The 18,902-nt window shown below is 41.2% G+C and overlaps 1 protein-coding gene across 3 annotated transcripts; it reads right to left on the bottom strand.

Moving 5' to 3' along the window:
* Window positions 1-179: 179 nt before the first annotated feature.
* Window positions 180-17,781, bottom strand: SLC26A2 (solute carrier family 26 member 2). Of its 3 annotated transcripts, XM_057541175.1 has the most exons (5): window positions 17,545-17,663; window positions 15,878-15,908; window positions 8,515-8,694; window positions 6,110-6,806; window positions 180-4,264 (listed from the first exon to the last, which is right to left on the bottom strand). In XM_057541175.1, exons 4-5 carry the CDS (start codon window positions 6,779-6,781, stop codon window positions 2,744-2,746), a joined length of 2,193 nt encoding a protein of 730 aa, XP_057397158.1. In that variant the 5' UTR covers window positions 6,782-6,806; window positions 8,515-8,694; window positions 15,878-15,908; window positions 17,545-17,663; the 3' UTR covers window positions 180-2,743. The 3 variants fall into 3 exon arrangements, with proteins under 3 accessions (XP_057397158.1, XP_007188723.1, XP_007188724.2); XM_007188661.2 differs by lacking the exon at window positions 15,878-15,908 and having other exon boundaries at window positions 17,545-17,674; XM_007188662.2 differs by lacking the exons at window positions 8,515-8,694; window positions 15,878-15,908 and having other exon boundaries at window positions 17,545-17,781.
* Between the last annotated feature and the right edge of the window lie 1,121 nt (window positions 17,782-18,902).

The raw sequence follows: 18,902 nt of genomic DNA, 5'->3' as shown, positions 1-18,902 counted from the left end.
CATCAAGAGTGTACACATATTTCAATTAAATGACCATTTTAAGATATTCAGAATTCTGTACGTTTATCAATAAGCAATGCAAATATGCTTCATTTAGACTCTGAAGTTTAGAGTAAGCATGATATCTTTGTATCAGTAAAGTGTGGAAAATATCGCCTAATGAATTAAAGTCCAAACCCTTGAGTAAGAAAGCAAACGAAAAATATTAGTTTTATTGGTGAATTAGATTTTGGTTTCAGGTTTGATTCCTTTAAATACCAGCAATCAAAATATCTTAACATGTAAGTATAGGCAGACTTCAAACCAAGCAGAGAAGGTAAGATTTAAATTCTAGTGATACCTTAAATATCTTTACAAATGGCTTTCAAAAGCAGAATCTCTTGTTTGTTTGGGTAGGTGGGAGAAGAACAAACCAGAACACAATTCAAGAATCTGCTAACTGCATAAAGTTCCAGAATTGCTTATATCCACGTTATGGACAGAAATGGCAGGTAAAAGACAAACCCTGTTACTCTGTTCTTTTAAGAGATTTTACAAATTCTATGGGCTTTTTTTTTTTTTTTTTGCTGTGGTAGGGTTTGCTAAATTATAGAGTCGTCTTGAACATGTACTCATTACTCTGTCACATGGCATTAGATATCTACAATGATCTGGATTCAAACCTGGCTTGGGGAGGTACAAGAGGGGTTGAAAACAAATGACAACCAAGACACTCTGATTTTACTATTACTATTCATAAGACTGGAGAGAAACAGCAAATACTGGCTACAAACAATAAGCAAAGGACACGAATACAAACAGCAGTTAACATTTCTGAAATTCTAGACTTAAGTTCTAAAAGGATGTTAAAACTCAGGACACTATTACATTTAATCATGATGTCAATCATCTCAAAGACAGAAATCTAGCTCCTAAGAAACTGCTTTGTTTTAATAACAGAAAGGCGTTTTTCATGTAAACTGATGGGCAGAGCTCTACCAAAAGAAAAGCAACACTTGCAGTTTACGGAGCCAACAAAAAAGATGGTTCAAAGTCTTCCACTCCAATAGATGCCCTACACATAGGCTTTGCTTCTTATAAATATTTAAACTGTTTAGAATGTAGGAGTGGGTTAAAAATGATTTTGCACTTTTGCAATTTTTATCTTGTTTGTTTAAAATGGTGTGCTAAATGTTTCAATTTTACATCAACTAGTCTCCTAGTCCTAACTTTGGAAAACCTGTCTTTTTTTTCCTTGCCCTTAAAAGTACAGATACAGAACTATAAGCTTTCAACGTCAGACATACGTGCTTTTCAAAAGGAAGTATTTCTGGGCCACAACCTGTGACCAGCTATCATAAATAATACACCTACAGAACTTAGGTTGTATAAATGTGATGCTTCTAAATACTCTTACATAATAGTTCGAGGTGGCCTAAAGAGTTAAATGCTGTCACTGTCATCAATATTTATTGTACATCAATAGGGTGCATGGCAGTAAGCATTAGCTTTGTTTCACTAAAACATCTACAATTATTGATGTTCTTTTGGAAGCACTCTTATCACTTCTATGCATTCTTTTCCATTGGTTATAATAAATTTTTCTTGCAGAGTAAAGATGAACAGCAGCTTCTCAAATATGAGAAAGACTGTCAATTCCCAGCTGACCCTTGCTAAAATACAACGGGAAAGAAAAAAAAATTCACTGCTAAATAAAGTCTTAAGGGAAGCTGTCAATCATTCCTTTTTGTAATTTGTCCTGAACAGTTTGCCTCAAGCTCATTTAAAAGGCTACATAAAATTGCTGAGTTAGCATTTTGCCTTTTATCTGGCAAACTTGTCACTCACTGGTAATCAGACATAGCAGTTTAGGACAGATTCCATGGGTAACACACTAAATGACTGAAAGTTAAAACAGAGCTTAATGGTAGAGAAATACTCAGAAACAGGGACAGATAGGGATCACAGAAGAGACAGAGAGGATTCTCATTATGTTGGCTGATTATGAAGAGCTCTTTTTTTCTTACCTACTTACCCTAAACAAAAAGGCTGACTAAAAACATCAAATGTATCACCAAGAGCATTCTGTATAATATGGGGCTAGCTGGTAGGATTTCACAAACCTGCTCAGCCATCAGACTCCTGATAAGACTGTGCCTGAGAGGAATGGTGCTCTTATTAAAAGCCAGAGATCCGACTGCCATCTGGGGGGCAAAGACAGGGAATAGAGAATTACAAGTGAGAACAAGCTTGTCTAGTTACTACCCCGCACCCCAGAAGCCTCTTGACCTGCTGTTAGGAGAGCAGACACAACATTCTCTCCCTACTTCCTTTCTACTCCCTCTCCAAAGAGCCATGCCAAACACGCTCCAGCACTTCTCATGTAAATGCCAGCTTTACCCCTTTACCTCCTGGAAAAGGAACAGTCCAGATGCAAATCTCCTAAAACAGGATGGTAATTAAGTTTTGGGGCTACTTTACAGTTCAATTCAATAGATATTTATTTAATTCCAAGAATATCTCATATTTGCAAGAAAGTTGAAAACCACAATATTTTCTTCTTTTTGATTCTGCCTGACTAAAAGCTCTGCTGCATCTGTGTATCTACAAAGGCCATCAGCTTCAAAGGAAGAATTCTGTCGAGCCAAAAGGTTAAAATTTCTAGTGTGCAACAATTTCCAGTTCCACAGTATAAAATGTTAAAAAACTTGAAATTTTAACCTCTGGGGCTAGACAGTATTCTTCCTTCTATTTACTTTCTCAATCAGTCACTGGAAAAACTCAGACCATTGGGAACATATATATCCTTCTGATTTTGAGAGTCTTCTGCAAAAGTCATTGCTTCATATACACTATAAAAGAGAAGGTTTTCTTCTTCCTTTTTGCAATACTCTCCCCGGGCCAGGGAATCCCTCACAGAGGGATTGCACTGAGCCAGCAGAACCTGGATGCCAATGGCTTCATAATCTCTGCGAACTTCTTTCAGTGTATGGATCCCTGCTGTATCTAAAAATTGTATTGCACTGCAGTCAACCACTATGGTATGGAACTCTAAGGGATCATGGGAAAGTTGCACTGAAACTTCATCCTGGATTCCACTGAGAGTTGCTGTTTCCTTTTTGATCTTTTTCTTTGCTGCCTTCTTCTGAGCTGCCTTTACTAAGACTGGGTTGAGAGTTTTTTTGTATAAGGAAGATTTAAAATATTCTTTGTTTATGTAGTAGAGAGGAGCTACAAAGCGGAAAATCTTAATGCCTGACTTAGCCTGAAGGTTCTTGTAGGCAGACATGGATTCAAAGATTTCAGACTCTTCCACCACACCAAGCAATGAAGTCGTTGGCTTCTGAGTGCGGAGGATGACACAAAACATAGAAAAACAAACCCCAACAAGCAGGCCTATTTCAGTACTTATCAGTGCAGAGGACAGCATAGTAACAAACCAGATAACTGTATCCATTTTGCTAATCCTCCACATCTCGGGCAGATCCTTAAATTTACGTAGGGCTCCCCGGAGATTTACAATAGTGATCACACCAAGGACACTTTTCTGAAGGGAATAGAATAAAGGAGCTATTACCAAGAGGACCAACAAAAGAACCAGAGCTGTCACCACACCAGAAAGCTGACTTTGACAGCCTGTGGATTCTTTAACCAATGTCTTTGCAAGAGCTGCACTAGTAGCAAAGCAGTGGAAGAAGGAAGGAATGATATTGCAAAAGCCGATGGCATACATTTCCTGATTAGCTTTGACTGTGTAGCCATGTTTCTTGGCAAACATCTCAGAAAGTGATACAGTAATAGCGAACCCAATGATAGAAATAGCTATTGCATCTACAGCCACATTAGGAATTAAGTTCCAGTCCGGTGCTTTGGGTGGCATAAACCCAGTGGGAATATGTCCAGCAATACTGGTATTGTATTTCTCATTTAGTTTTCCAAAATGAGAGGCTAATGTGGCTGCCACAACAACAAAGAGTTCAGTAGGAATAGGTGCCTTAAGTTTGGACTTGAAGCGCTCATTGAGTTCTTTGGTTGGCAAAAGAACCAAAAGGCACAAAAGGCTGGTGATGAGATCACAGATATTGGTCTTATGGATGTTTCTGAAGATATGCATCCAAGTAGTGATGAGTGATCCCACGCCACTACTCCGAGGAAGGCTGAGTCCAAGGAGATACTTGGCCTGAGATGTAAGAACTGTGAAGGAGGCACCAGTGACAAATCCACTCAGCAAGGCATCTGAGAGGTAGACTGAAACAAAGCCCACTTGAAAGAAGCCCATCGCTACCTGGAAGGAAGGATATACAAGTGTTAAATATAAATGGAAAAGAGCTTCTAAATCCTGTATTCCCCTGGTATTTCTTTGTGTGGAGACATACCATCAGAGCACCACAGAATGCCAGAGCTAGAAAAAAAACCACAATCATTTATCAATCCTCTCATTTTACAAAGAGAGGGCTCATTTTACTGACACTCAGAGGGCTAAGCAACTTGCCCAAGGTCACAGTGTTACTGACTAGCCCAGACAAGAGCTTAGGATTCCTACCTTCTTGCACAATGTTTCTTAAACTTGAATAAGGTTCAGATCGCTTTGAAAAAGAAAAAATTTCTCAAGGATCCATGAGAGGGCTTCCCTGGTGGCGCAGTGGTTGAGAATCTGCCTGCCGATGCAGGGGACACGGGTTCAAGCCCTGGTTTGGGAAGATCCGACATGCCGTGGAGCAACTAGGCCCGTGAGCCACAACTACTGAGCCTGCATCTCTGGAGCCTGTGCTCCGCAACAAGAGAGGCCGTGATAGTGAGAGGCCCGCGCACCGCGATGAAGAGTGGCCCCCACTTGCCGCAACTGGAGAAAGCCCTCGCACAGAAACGAAGACCCAACACAGCCAAAAAAATAAAATAAATAAATAAATAATAATTAAAAATGAACATCTGCTTAAAAAAAAAAGATGTTAAAAAAAAAAAGGATCCATGAGAAATCATAAAAACACAAGTTGGAAAAATTCTAATTTAAAAAACATGTATTTTTCTTTAAATTACGTATCATTACCGTAAAAGTAAAGTTTTAACTGATAAAACAAAAAACTAGATTCACATCAAAATAGAATCACAGTTTAAAAATTATTATAGAATTCTTTAATCTAACTTCAAACTGAGAAACTATTTTCAGCCAATGCATATGTGCTTATGCTATACTGCCTCCCATGTTAATTCTATATCCTCAAAGATATAACATTTTATTTCTTTCTTTTTCCTCTTCCCAATAATTTCTCAGAATTCTATTCACCCTTCCTCGTTCTCGGTGAGGCATACTAACAAAAAAGCAAAAATGAACTCTGAGAAGCACAACTCTTCTGCACACCAGCCCCTTCTCCCTCTCCTTCTGTCCAAGCACCTAATAAAGTGAGCTACTCTTCCCCCTCCTATATTGGTTCCACATGTCTGTAACAGAGAAGAGGTTTAATGTTGGCACTGAATCCTGAATGCCAAAAGGCAGAGGCATGATGAAAATGGCAGATTAGTGGATTCTATGGGAGACCCAAAAGAATTTCATTTCTAATCCTTCTCCTGGCTGATAGCATGAAATAGTGGTCCCCAACTTCTTCCCTTCCCAGCAGTCCAAGAAAACTACTATCTTTAGTGAGAGTCACTCATTAGAGCAGCAATTCTAAAACAAGGGGGGAAGTCATCTGTAGTTTGAAAAACTCTTGCACTCTTCCTCTCCCAACCCCCATTCTATTGCCCTCTTCCCTGCTAGTGCTGACTCCGCCAATAACCAACCACAAATAACGTCAAGCAAATCTGATAGTTCTCGACATACAAAATTAAGAAGTTGTACTAGGTGGTCTGAGGTCCCCTTCTGGTCTGAATTTTTACAATCAAATAATTAAATTCTGGCTGACTGAAATTCATTGGTTAAGAGGCTGCCTAGGGTTGAGAAAATAGAAGCAGCCTTATCTTACCTGTGGAGTCAAACCAGGGTTTAAATTTTGGCTCTACCTCTTCCATATCCTGAGCGTTCAATAAATGATAGCTTTAATTATTATGATTGCTAAGTTCCCTTACAGATCTGAGATTTCATGCATAGTGATTTCTTTTGCCAGAAACAACCACTTATTCCACTGTTTCTTACCTGATAAACTCCAGCCATAAAGGTTACAGTGCTGCCAACTATAATTGCATAGCAGCTTTTGTCACATATCTTTCCTGATGTCTCGCTTAATAATGTGCTCTCATTTGAAACCACTCCTAAAGAAGGAGCAACATGGGCAGTGTCATAGCCAGCTTTGTATAGTTCTCGGTCAACTACTTCACCAATCATAAGGCACAGTACTCCAAAAATGCCCACAGAAATGTGACGGGAGGTACCCAATAGGAAATAAATGAAGCTGGCAAAAAAAGATGTGTACAGACCATAGACAGGTTCTTGGCCAGCCAGGAGAGAATAAGCAATAGATTGAGGCACCAATAAGATGCCCACAATCAAGCCAGACATCACATCTCCTAAAATGTTTTTCTTCAGATTATATTTTGGGAGCCACTGCAAAACAGGAAGGAAGCCAAAAATGATATTTCTGGCTTTGGTTGAACTGCACTGGCAACTCTTCTCTAGTTTTTTGATGACAAATTGCTTGAAGTTAGTATCCGGTTTCTCTTGAGGCTCCAAATGTATCCTAGGATAAGGTCTGCATTGATCATTGGTCTCAAATTGCTGGAAGTCATTACATGATTCCTCTTCATGCTCCAGATGGATCCTAGATGGAGGACTGTATTGGTCATCTTGCTCTTTATTTTTCAAAGACATTTCTGGAGATAGATGTTTCAGCCTCCTACCCCAGAGAAAATACGAGGGTTAACTGATTAAGTAATTCTCAGTACTCACACATTTTAACAGTCCTACTTGCCATTCATGAGAGTTAAGAGAAGTTCACTTGGGGGTAGTATCTTATATTCACTTTCCTTAGTTGAGCCTCATTTGTCTTGATCCAGGAAAAAAGAATCAGACCAAGTTAAAGCAAATAACTCACTGAGTACAGGACTTCCCAAAAGTATAAACTATCAAGGATTCTTCTCCATCTCTGCCTGGCTCCCCCTGAAATTTTTTTCTCCAGAAACGGTATTGGGGTAGCCTGTCTCCTCCTTTCTATATGCTACTAACAGTCTTATTTTCAGATTTTTCACTCCCACGAATACTGCAAAAGAGGATCTGGTCTCAAACCTTGACACCTACCTTACCTGCAAAAGTCCCTGAAACAAGGAAGATGGTTTTTTTGTTTTTGTTTTTTCAGTGGGTGGGTCCCTTTTAAGATAACCTACTAGTTGTTGAAAATAAACAGAAAGAAAATGTGAGTGACAGAGTAAAGATATGTTTTGAGAAAAAAAAAAAAACTAGCACAGAATGCATTTGTGTCTTTGAACAACGTGCTCTGGTTTGGTAGGAAAGAAAAGAGAGAAGCTGATAAGAGACTGTTGAAGGAAACAAACATCAACAGCATGGAGTAGGCTGATGGGGCAAGTGTCTGATCTCTGAAAGGTTTTGTTCTATTCTACTTTGTTCTAGTATAGAGTCATGTCTGCTCTATGGGCAGGATCTATATTCGTGCAAAGAAAGCTTCGCTTTACTATCCTAAGTATACACTCTAAAACATAAGCTGAATGGAGGAATAATGTTGCCCAACACTTCAACTAGGAGGAGATCCAGGTGATCCTGCATCTCTGGGTCCTAAACTATAAAACTACTGCCATAAGACCTACCACTAAGAACTACAGGAAAACAAAGAAGGTAAAAATAAGCAAAAAGAGAGGAGGGACAACAAAAAATAAGTCTTGTAATAAGAGTAAAAGAGAAGGAAAAAGAAACAGACCTTCAGAGGAACAGAGTGTAAACTGCCAAATACTTCACAAATCAGTGGCTTTGCGTTGGCTGTTTGCTTACCTTAGAATGGCCATCCAACTCTCTATCAAGACCCCAATCATTTTTAAAACCCAGTTAAAATGCTATCTCTTCTTCAAAGCACTGACCCCAGCCCAAATGAATCTGTGTCTCATAGCACTTCATGCCTCCGTTACAGTACTAACCATACTTTTGTATTAGTTAAGGAAAAGTCTCTCCAGGTCCAGGAGGAAAGGACATCTTGTTCATCATTGTAATCATCAACAATGTATGGTAACTCTGAGATAGCAGGCTTACAAAATGTTTGAATGAAGGAAATAATAAATGAATAAACAAATTTATGACTGTGGCCAATAAGAGATAAAATATATTAGACAAAGGACTCAGGTAGTTTCCTGTCTCAGAACTGACAGAAAGATAAGCCCTCGTGAGGTTCTATAAGCCTAATATCGCCAAGATGCCATAATCCAGGACCCATGACCCATTCAAGAACACAATATTTGTAAAAGTAACCCACATTAATTTTGTTTAGGATAAAAGGGCTATAGCTGGTCATCCCACTGAACAAGAGTAAAACAGTAGTTACATTGATGGTCTTGTTAAATAGATAAGGAAGAAAAGAACAGATTTAGATGACCACTTACCCTGGGCAAGTCAATTAGATTGGTGAATACACACAGCAGCTCTTCATTCCTCAATGCAACTGGTCTATAACTCTCTTCTCACTTCCTACTTTCAGGCCAAGCTAGTTTGAGTGCATTCCTTATGTCCTTCTATTTTGGAATAGTTCTTAGTGAGTTCTGGGCCAAAAGGCTTTTCCAAACCTAAAAGAGGCATAAGAAGAAACTAACAAAATTCAAATCTTGCCCTATATGGCAGCTAGCTGGAAAGGAAAAAGATAAAAATTAATACTAGAAAGTGCAACAGGGTGATGGAAACTGTAAGAAAGAACTGAAATGTAATACTAAAAGTGAAAAACGTGGTAACAGAGATAAAGAATGCCTCTGACAGGACCATCAAACCTGACAGAGCCAAAGAGAGAATCGATGAAATTGAAGATAGGTTGATAGAAATTACCCAAACTAAAACAGAAAGAGAAAAACAGAATTTTTTAAAAAATGAAAAATAATAATTTAAGAGAACATCCAAGAGCTGTGGGATGTATTAAACAATCTAACTTATGCATAATTAGAATCCCAAAAAGAGAAGACAGAGAATGGGTGGAAGGAATATTTGAAGACATAATAGCCAAGAATTTTCCAAAATTAATGACAGATACCAAACTATAGATCCAAGAATCTCTGAGAATACCAAGAAGGACAAATACAAAACCAAACCAAAACAACACAGCACCACACACCTACACATGTCATATTTGAACTGCTGAAAACAAAAGACAAAGATAAAATTCTAAAGACAGCCAAAGGGGGGGGGGGGGGAAAACCACACTACATACACAGGAACAAAGATATGAATTACAGCAGACTTCTTATTGGAAACCATACAAGCCAGAAGATGGAGTGATACCTTTATCACAGAAATATAACTGTCAACCCAGAATTCTATCCCCAGAGAAAATATTTTTTGAAGGATGAAGAAGAAATAAAAACTTTCTCAGACCAACACTAAGAGAATTTATTGCCAGCAGACCAGCACTACTACACACACATACACACACACACACACTACACACACCAGACAAAAACTCAGGTCTACACAGTACACAACAAATAAAGTCTAAGAAATGGAACAAATGGAAACAAGATTTATTTTTAACTAAAAAAATCTTTAATTGCTCTAAAAAAAATAACTGTCTAAAGCAAAAATAGAAATGCATTTTTACAGCACATGCAAAATAAAATGCACAAAACAAGAGCACAAAGAATGGTAGGGGGAATTAAGAATTGTAAAGTCTTATACTATATATGAAGTAATATAATACTATTTGAAAGTAGGCTCTGATTAAAGATGTACATTGTAAACTCAAGGGTAACCAATAAATTTTTTTAAGATATAAATAATAAGCTAATTCTGGAGACAAAATAGAATCATAAAAAATTCTCAATTAACCCAAAAGAAGAATGAGACCTAAAACAGGTAGAACACATTGAAAACGGCTAGCAAGATGGTAGAATTTAATCCAAACATTTAAAAAAAAAATCACATTAAATGTGAATAGTCGGGGCTTCCCTGGTGGCACAGTGGTTGGGAATCGCCTGCCAATGCAGGGGACACAGGTTCAATCCCTGGTCCGGGAAGATCCCACATGCCACGGAGCAACTAAGCCCGTGCACCGCAACTACCGAGCCTGTGCTCTAGAGCTCACGAGCCACAACTACTGAAGCCCGCGTGCTGCAACTACTAAAGCCTGTGCGCCTAGAGCCCGTGCTCCGCAACAAGAGAAGCCACCGCAATGAAAAGCCCGTGCACTGCAACAAAGAGTAGCCCCTGCTTGCCGCAACTAGAGAAAGCCCGCGCGCAGCAACGAAAACCCAACACAGCCAAAAATAAAATAAATAAAATAAATAAATATTTTTAAAATGTGAATTGTCTAAATATGCCAATTAAACAGATTGCCAGATAAGATTTAAAAAATAAGACCCAACTATATGCTGTCTATAAGAAACCCACTTTAAATATAAAGATACAGATAGATCATAATAAAGTGAAATGTCTTGACCAATTTAGTAATTCATTTAGCTTGTGTAAGTGACTGAGCCAGATAATAAAATCCAGATTTTAAGACTCCAAGAATAGCTTTTTTTTTTTTTTTTAGAATTTGGTGGGGGGGAGTATTTATTTATTTATTTATTTATGGCTGTGTTAGGTCTTCGTTTCTGTGCGAGGGCTTTCTCCACTTGCGGCAAGTGGGGGCCACTCTTCATCACGGTGTGCGGGCCTCTCACTATCGTGGCCTCTCTTGTTGCGGAGCACAGGCTCCAGACGCGCAGGCTCAGTAGTTGTGGCTCACGGGCCTAGTTGCTCCGCGGCATGTGGGATCTTCCCAGACCAGGGCTTGAACCCGCGTCCCCTGCATTGACAGGCAGATTCTCAACCACTGCGCCACCAGGGAAGCCCAAGAATAGCTTTTTTTGAGCATGTTACTATTCCTATCACCTACCTAATTAGCTTTCTCTAACTTCAGGTACTTCTAAACACTTTGAAATTCAGTTATCCTACACATCCCAGTTTCACCTACCTGCTACCCAAAATGACCTAGCACTGACATCTACAAACTCGTGCCCAACTCTCCTTTCTCTATACTCATGGCCATAGTCCTTTTCCATCTCCAGCTCTCAAAAACTTAGGTATTCACTCACAAACAGTCCTAGAAGTGGAAATGATTTAGCCATCAGTCTGAATCCAAAAACCATCTATAGTCTTTTACTGATCCTAGTCACCCCCTAAAATTCTCCTCAAAACTACTTTTTTCCCCTTTTTTCAAGCCTATTTTAAAACCCCAAACAATATAAAACTACATTAAAAATTATCTTAAACTAAATTGTAGGTATGACCTCCATACAAATTAAGCTCCTTGAGAGCAAGCTCCATTCTGTTTCATCTTTGTATCCCCTGAAGTGTCCAAGTATATGCTTTCGAAAATAGGAATGAAAATACTTGCTAAACAAATAACTGAAATACAGAAAAAGTAGGATGCAAAGCAATATTTATTTTCAGGTGGGACTATCTACTCTGGAACAAATTTTTCAAGTATCCCTTTTTGCACAAAAATCCTCTCATTCCCCCAGGCCTGTTACTGCTTTCAATTACAGTATTCACCAATTGCTTCATGAAAAATGAAGTTACAGAGTTTATCCTTGAAATACAGTCTATAGCCAGACTCCCATTTTCAGAAAGTTGGAATACATACTATATATTCCATGAAGTTCAGTAAAATAGGATTCTCCTTTATCATCTAGGGTAGTTTCTCCCTTTATCAACATTGATAATTGAGAGTGAAGAAAAGAAAGGTTCAAGAAGAAAACACTTGAACTTTCCACATTACTTTGCAGGAACTGGAGGAAAAAACCAACAAAACATTTGAAAAATACATTTACATATTCATATATTAAAGTATAATGGCAGTTCAGGCAACACAAAAAGGAAAAACATTCCTGTACTTTCTTCTTTAATTAGGCACATGCAGTGTGACTACTTAGAAAGCTGTCTTATCCTGGTGACTAAACAGCAGCACTGGCACTGTTTCCCGTATGAATTACTGAGAGTCTAAGAGAACTGAACTAAAAGAGAGGGATATCCCTTCTATGTAAGCCTGACAGCAGGTCAGCCAACTTCTTTTTGAAATTTTGCAGATATAAGAGAAACAATGTCTACTTTTGGTAAGTAATTACAGCATATAATTTTAACCAACAGTGCATATGAAACAGTTTTGCAATTTGTGAAACTGAAATGCCTTTTTGGAAGGCAACAGTGTTCAGAGACTGGTGAAGTCAGCCTCTGAAACATAACGGTTCCATATTCATGCTCTGCTCTGTGTATGTATGCCACAACTCACTGTTAAATAAAACTGAAGCTGCCAACTACTAGAATCAGAGCATCTAAGCAGGGAAGAAATCTGCAAGAGATAGAACAGTTTAGAAAGGCTTCCAGGGAACAACATATCTCACCTGGGATCTGAAGTCCGGGTCAGAGATGAAAGAATGAGGGAAGGACTTGGAAAACGGATGAGGAAGAAGAAAACACAAATAGCAATAGTTCTGGGGTTGGAGGGAAAGAATGAGAAATAGTATGATACGTTTAGAGCACCAGATGCATATGGGAGATCAATGGGAGAGAAAGTGGCAAAGGTACCTAGGGGAGATTCTGGAAGGCTTTTATGCCAGGTTAAGAAAGGTAGACTTGGGCTTCCCTGGTGGCGCAGCGGTTGAGAATCTGCCTGCCAATGCAGGGGACACGGGTTCGAGCCCTGGTCTGGGAAGATCCCACATGCCGCGGAGCAACTAGACCCGTGAGCCACAATTACTGAGCCTGCGCGTCTGGAGCCTGTGCTCCGCAACAAGAGAGGCCGCGATAGTGAGAGGCCCGCGCACCGCGATGAAGAGTGACCCCCACTCGCTGCAACTAGAGAAAGCCCTCGCACAGAAACGAAGACCCAACACAGCCAAAAATAATAAATAAATAAATAAAATTTAAAAAAAAAAAAAAAAAGAAAGGTAGACTTTCATCTGCAGACAGTGCGTAGGCGCTGAAGGTTTTTGAGAAAATCACTTACTGTATCACTCATTTGACAATCATTATCTTATTACATCTTCTGGTCTGTTATGTTATTCAATTCTTTTTCAAGCAAGCAAGTAATATTTTCCTTTTTTGCCCTTTATGAATAAAAATTAGTTAAGGTTGTTTTTATTTTTATAAATTTATCTATTTATTTTTATTTATGTATTTTTGGCTGCACTGGGTCTTCGTTGCTGCGCGTGGGCTTTCTCTAGTTGCAGCGAGTGGGGGCTACTCTTCGCTGTGGTGTGCGGGATTCTCTCATTGCAGTGACTTCTCTTGCTGTGGAGCACAGGCTCTAGGTGCGCAGGCTTCAGTAATTGTGGCTCGTGGGCTCTAAAGCGCAGGCTCAGAAGTTGTGGCGCACGGGCTTAGTTGCTCTGCAGCATGTGGGATCTTCCCGGACCAGGGCTCGAACCTATGTCCCCTGCATTGGCAGGCGGATTCTTAACCACTGTGTCACCAGAGAAGTCCCAAGAAGTCTTAGCATGAACCTAATATTAATGTGAACAAGTCATCTACCAAAAAAAATCTCTTCTCCTAAGTGGAAAATTCCAGTTAAACTAGGCTGGAATAGGTGTGGACTATACAGTTCGGAAATAATTTTCCAGTACTCACACAGCTTATAAGCAGTAGAACCATGACGAGAATCAAGACCTGTCTGATTCAAACCTACTCTCTGTCTCTGGACTGCTTATTTTGAAACTTTTCAAATATTCAGAAAAGTTGAAAGAATGATACATGGAACACCTTATTCACAATTCACCCATTTAACAATATACCAATTGTTAATGTTTTGCTACATCTGCACTACTTCTGCACTCTTCATACACTCAGGTTGGTTTGTTTGGGTTTTTTTTTTTTCCCTCAACTATTTGAAAGTTGCAGACATACTTCAGCCTTAAACACTGAATTGGACCAATGTTTTTAACCACCATCCCATGTTGCCTCTTCTTCAAAAGAAGCATTCGTTAACAACATGGCGTCAAACCATTTGGATACACTCTTCAAAAATCTGCAATGGCTCTCCACCTCCTACTAAATATAGTCAAATAACTTTAGTATAGTCTTCTCTCTGTGAATGAGCCTGCAACTGCCTTTCTCTTGCTTCTTTTCATGCACCAGTGTTCCAATCACCAGTCCATGAAAATACTAATAAGCATCTTTTGCCCTTTGGGGCCCTTGCTCATGTCGTTCCTTCAGTCGGGGATGTCTTTCCCTTCTATCTCCATCTATCTTGGTCCTTTTTATAATCTTTTAAGTCCCACCTCAAATGACATAGGAGAAGGGGGCTGAAACTTCTTAGGCTATGCTTCCCCAACATATGACACATAGCTATTTAGCACTCAAGTTTACATGTGTCTCAAACGAGAGTATCACTTTAGGGCAGACACCAAGTCATCCTCGTGTCTACATAACCCAGAACCTAACACAATGCCCTCCCACTTGCTATGTATGGTTACAGATCTATGTTTATTGAAATGAACAAACAGGTGAAGTTTCAAGTTAATATAATGAAGCCAAAAAAAAGTATTCCTTGTTTTCCAGTTATCACAAATGATTAACAATGCCCATTTATTTCTGTGATGCAAAAAGAAGAACCACCACAAGGCTTATATCAGTAGTATAAGCACTATGATATATTTTTCCTTGTATAAAGCCCAATATAAGACAAAATAATAAAATACCCAAGAGGAAAATAGCTTAATGTAAAACCATGGTAAAATAATTAAATAGTTCCTTGCATAGTAATTCACTGCTTTCAAAAAGATTTCATCTAAATAAAAAAACCCAAAAAAGAAAGAAAAAAAAATTTTTTTAATAAAATTTTTAAAAAGATTTCATCTACATCTCCCACTTGCCTCCTCAGTAAATCTGAGAATCAGAGTATGAATTCCTGTTCTCCAGTATGAAAAACATCAAAGTTTAGTCACTTGCTTAACTGGTAGGACCAGATTCTCAATCCTCATCTTCTAATTTCCAAGCTTAGATCTCTTCTAAAATACCACATGACCCCCAAATTTATTTCCTTGCTAAGAGGTCTTAGGAGCTAGTTCAAAGCAATAATTTTATGGCCAAGTGCTCACCTCATTTCTGAGCCTATTATGAATTTTAATAATTAATACAGTTCACAGTTGTATTCCCAGTACCCTGAAACATGTAGAGCACCTAATAAGTGCTTAACAAATATTTGTTGAGTGAATGGACGAATAATAGTTTAAGAGCTATGTGGTAAAGGGCTTCCCTGGCGGCACAGTGGTTAAGAATCCGCCTGCCAATGCAGGGGACACAGGTTCGATCCCTGGTCCGGGAAGATCCCACATGCTGTGGAGGAACTAAGACCATGTGCCACAACTACTGAGCCTGCGCTCTAGAGCCTGTGAGCCACAGCTACTGAGCCCACATGCCACAACTACTGAAGCCCGTGCGCCTAGAGCCTGTGCTCCACAACAAGAGAAGCCACTGCAATGAAAAGTCCAGCACCACAGCAAAGAGTAGCCCCCACTCATTGCAACTAGAGAAAAGCCCGCACACAGCAACGAAGACCCGAGGGAGGGAGGGAAAGAAAGAAAGAATCCGCCTGCCAATGCAGGGGACATGGGTTTGAGCCCTGGTCAGGGAAGATCCCACATGCCACAGAGCAGCTAAGCCCGTGCGCCACAACTACTGAACCTGCGCTCTAGAGCCCGCGAGCCACAACTACTGAAGCCTGTGCGCCTAGAGCCCGTGCTCCACAATGAGAGAAGCCACCACAGTGAAAAGCCGACTCACCGCAATGAAGAGTAGCCCCTGCTCACCGCAACTAGAGAACGCCCGCATGCAGCAATGAAGACCCAACGCAGCCAAAAAAAAAAAAAAAAAAGAATAAAATAAATAAATTTTTAAAATATATATTAAAAAAAATCTTTAAAAAAAAAAGAGCTCTGTGGTGAAGAAAAAGCAGTTACTCCTCCCCCTCCACCCCCACACACCATAACCAAGTTTGTGTCAAGAAACTAGTCTGGCAATCATCTACCTGGGGGTTTATACTCATTAAAAGTAATATCAATGCTCAAAATGACCCCTAGTGAATCTAATCTAGTCGCCAAATCCCTGAATAGGTCATCTCCAGATCTTCCTCCAGGAGGCAGCAAATTATAGTACAATACAATGATATCAAACATGAAGATCTGTTAAAATGCAGATTCTCAGACAAATCCAGGGATGAGATCCAAGACTGCTCCCTGGGTGATTCTGAGTCAGTGGGCTGAGGGCCTATTTGGAGAATCACTAGGTATGTTCTGGAGTCAGACAGATCTCTATTCAGATCCCAGCTACACTGTTCAACATCTGTATGGCACTGACTGAAAAATTTCATTTTACTCAGCATTAATTTCTCACCTGTAAAATGGGGATAACATTACTCAACTTGCAGTGTTGTTTTAAAACTAACCCAAGTAAAGTACCTAGCACAGCGCCTGGCACATAGCATTTGCTCAGTAAATGACAGCTACTAGTCTCCGTCCCTTGAGATTACTGAAGAAAAAAAAAAGGGGGCTTATTTCTTGCCAACAGCTTTGCCTCTCCATTTCTTCTTGACTCAACATTCAAAGATAAGAACTTCTGCTTAACCCAATACTGGATATCACATTAGTTCCAGATTTCACATAAAATGCCTTAGGGACAAGGAGGAAAAAGGTACTAGAATGAGTGCCAGAAAGGAGTTTAAGTCCTGAATGCGTCTAATCCACCGTGGTCCCCAATCTGTGCAAGGAGGGGCCCAGCCTAATAGTCTATGAGTTTGGTAAAGCTGGGTACAAGTCCTAGTTCTGCAAATGACTTGCTGTGTAATTTTCGGCAAGGCTCTGTCCCTCTGTGTCCTTTCAGTGTCTCCATCTATCCAGTGAAAGAATTTCAACTTAAGTCTATGAGTCTCGAAAAACTACAGGTCCTGATTTCTACTTAACCAGGTGTGTGGTTTTAAAAACCAAGGTAATCAAGTCCTCTCTCCTACCCAAGCCTCAGTTCCCCCATCTAAGGTGGTGGTGGCGGCTCTTATGTCCTTGGTCCTGCTCCCATATATCTGGGTTCGAGAAGGCGCTACGAGGACTCGGGCGGAAGAGCCGCACCGTTACCAGCGGGGTTTAGGGCACCCGGCGCGAAGTGTGCGGTGGAGGGTGGGCAGCCCTCAGCCGTCGGAGTTGGGTCGGGATCACCCGGGTGGAGGGAGTGGGGCTTTGACGCTGGCCCTGCCTCCGCCCCTGCCGACAGAGGAAATAACTCCTACGCACACCCACCTCTCACGGCCCAGCCACGACGGCCCGCGGCGACCGCTGGTGCGCGCTTCCTCCCACCACACCTGGGTCACAGGCGAGGACGACCCCAAGAGGGGCCCGCTGACCACGGGAAGGCCGGCACCGCTGTCTCCCCCGCGTCTCAAGTCCCTCCCCTCTCCTCACCTCTCGAGTCTGGGCCGCCCCGTGCGACCAGGATCCAAGGCGCGTCCTCCCTCTGCCGTGGCGGGACTGAGGGGTAGGGTGGCGCGGGCAGGGGCAGCCCACTCCCGGGTCGGCCTCCCTTTAACCCGCCAGCCCCCTTGCCCGCCCATCGCCCGCCCCTGGAGGAGGCGGGGCCCAGGGGAGCAGCGGGAAGGCACCGGCAGCGGGGAGGTGCCGAAGGCGACTCTAACAACGAAAGTTCAGCATGCACAGTCACGTGGCACCGCGGAAGAACGACGCGGCTGTCAGCCAATGACGTGACCAGGACAGGCAAGGGTGCTGCCCCTTGGCCGCTTTCCTCCTTGCGATTGGCTGCCCTGTACAGAAGGAGCCACGCGTCCCTGATTCTTAGGGAGATTCCTCCTGCGCTGTGCCCAGGCGATGAATCATCTTCGAAGCGGGCAGATTGTTGGCTCTCCGCCTTAACCCCGAGGGTATTTCGAGGAATCAGTATCAAGGGAAACGTGGAAATGCTCTAACGAGAGCTGTAAACTACTCTTTGTTTGCGAGGGGTATCGTCTTCATCTTCGACTCCGTGGGACCCCCGTTCCCACCCACCCTCCTTTATTGTTAGAGAAATGGAGGCCCTGAATGGGAAAAGGTCTGCTAGAAAGTTAGAGGGATTCTTGCCCCAGTGTAACTTACTTTCCACCAAAGTTCCCAATAGCCAGAGGCTCTTTTTAAGATGTAAAAGAAAATATAAAAATAAATGAAATGTAATTCCAATCCTCGTTTAAAATCCTCAGTGTCTTTCCTTGACATTTACAGATAATATCAAATTTCTCCCTATGCCCCCGAAGCCCTGAATGCTCTGGGCCCCGGCCCCTTACTCCTCACGCTCCTCACGTGGCATCTCTCCCTCCCTCAGCCCTCTCCCACCCATCCTGGCCTCCTTTGCTTGCCAAGCTTGTTCTCTTCCGGACCTGAACACTTGTTCCAGTACCTAGTTTCTACTTGTCTCTCGGGTCTCAGGCTAAACCCCCAACCGCCCTTTCCTCAGCGACTTCCCTGCTAGTCACTTCCTAGCAGGTAGTCTTGATTTAATTATCTGCCACGAACTGGGCACTATCTGATATAGAGTATATGTTAATTTGTTCATTTTTCCTCTTGTACTGCCTGCGGAGGCCCACAGATGACGATAGGATAGATGGGATGGAAGAGGACCGATGAAGGAAGCAACATGGTTAACTTCCTTTTCTTCCCTTTCCCATGAACTTCACAGTCGTTTAAGGAACTCCCTTTCTTATCCTGAGATGAGCCTCAGATTCTGTCACCCACCAGATTCAGAACTTCCAAAGTCACAAGCCATATCAGAATCA

Source organism: Balaenoptera acutorostrata, chromosome 2, assembly GCF_949987535.1.
Source record: "Balaenoptera acutorostrata chromosome 2, mBalAcu1.1, whole genome shotgun sequence".
Taxonomy (NCBI): Eukaryota; Metazoa; Chordata; class Mammalia; order Artiodactyla; family Balaenopteridae; genus Balaenoptera; species Balaenoptera acutorostrata.
This window is presented reverse-complemented; position numbering and strand designations above follow the sequence as displayed.

Coding starts and splice junctions, on each gene's coding strand:
- SLC26A2 (XM_007188662.2), bottom strand. CDS start 17,693: ATGGGCGGGCAAGGGGGCTGGCGGGTTAAAGGGAGGCCGACCCGGGAG. Junction 6,807..17,544: donor GGGCGGCCCAGACTCGAGAG/GTGAGGAGAGGG, acceptor TCTCTGGGGTAG/GAGGCTGAAACATCTATCTC. Junction 4,265..6,109: donor TTATGGCTGGAGTTTATCAG/GTAAGAAACAGT, acceptor CCTTCCTTCCAG/GTAGCGATGGGCTTCTTTCA.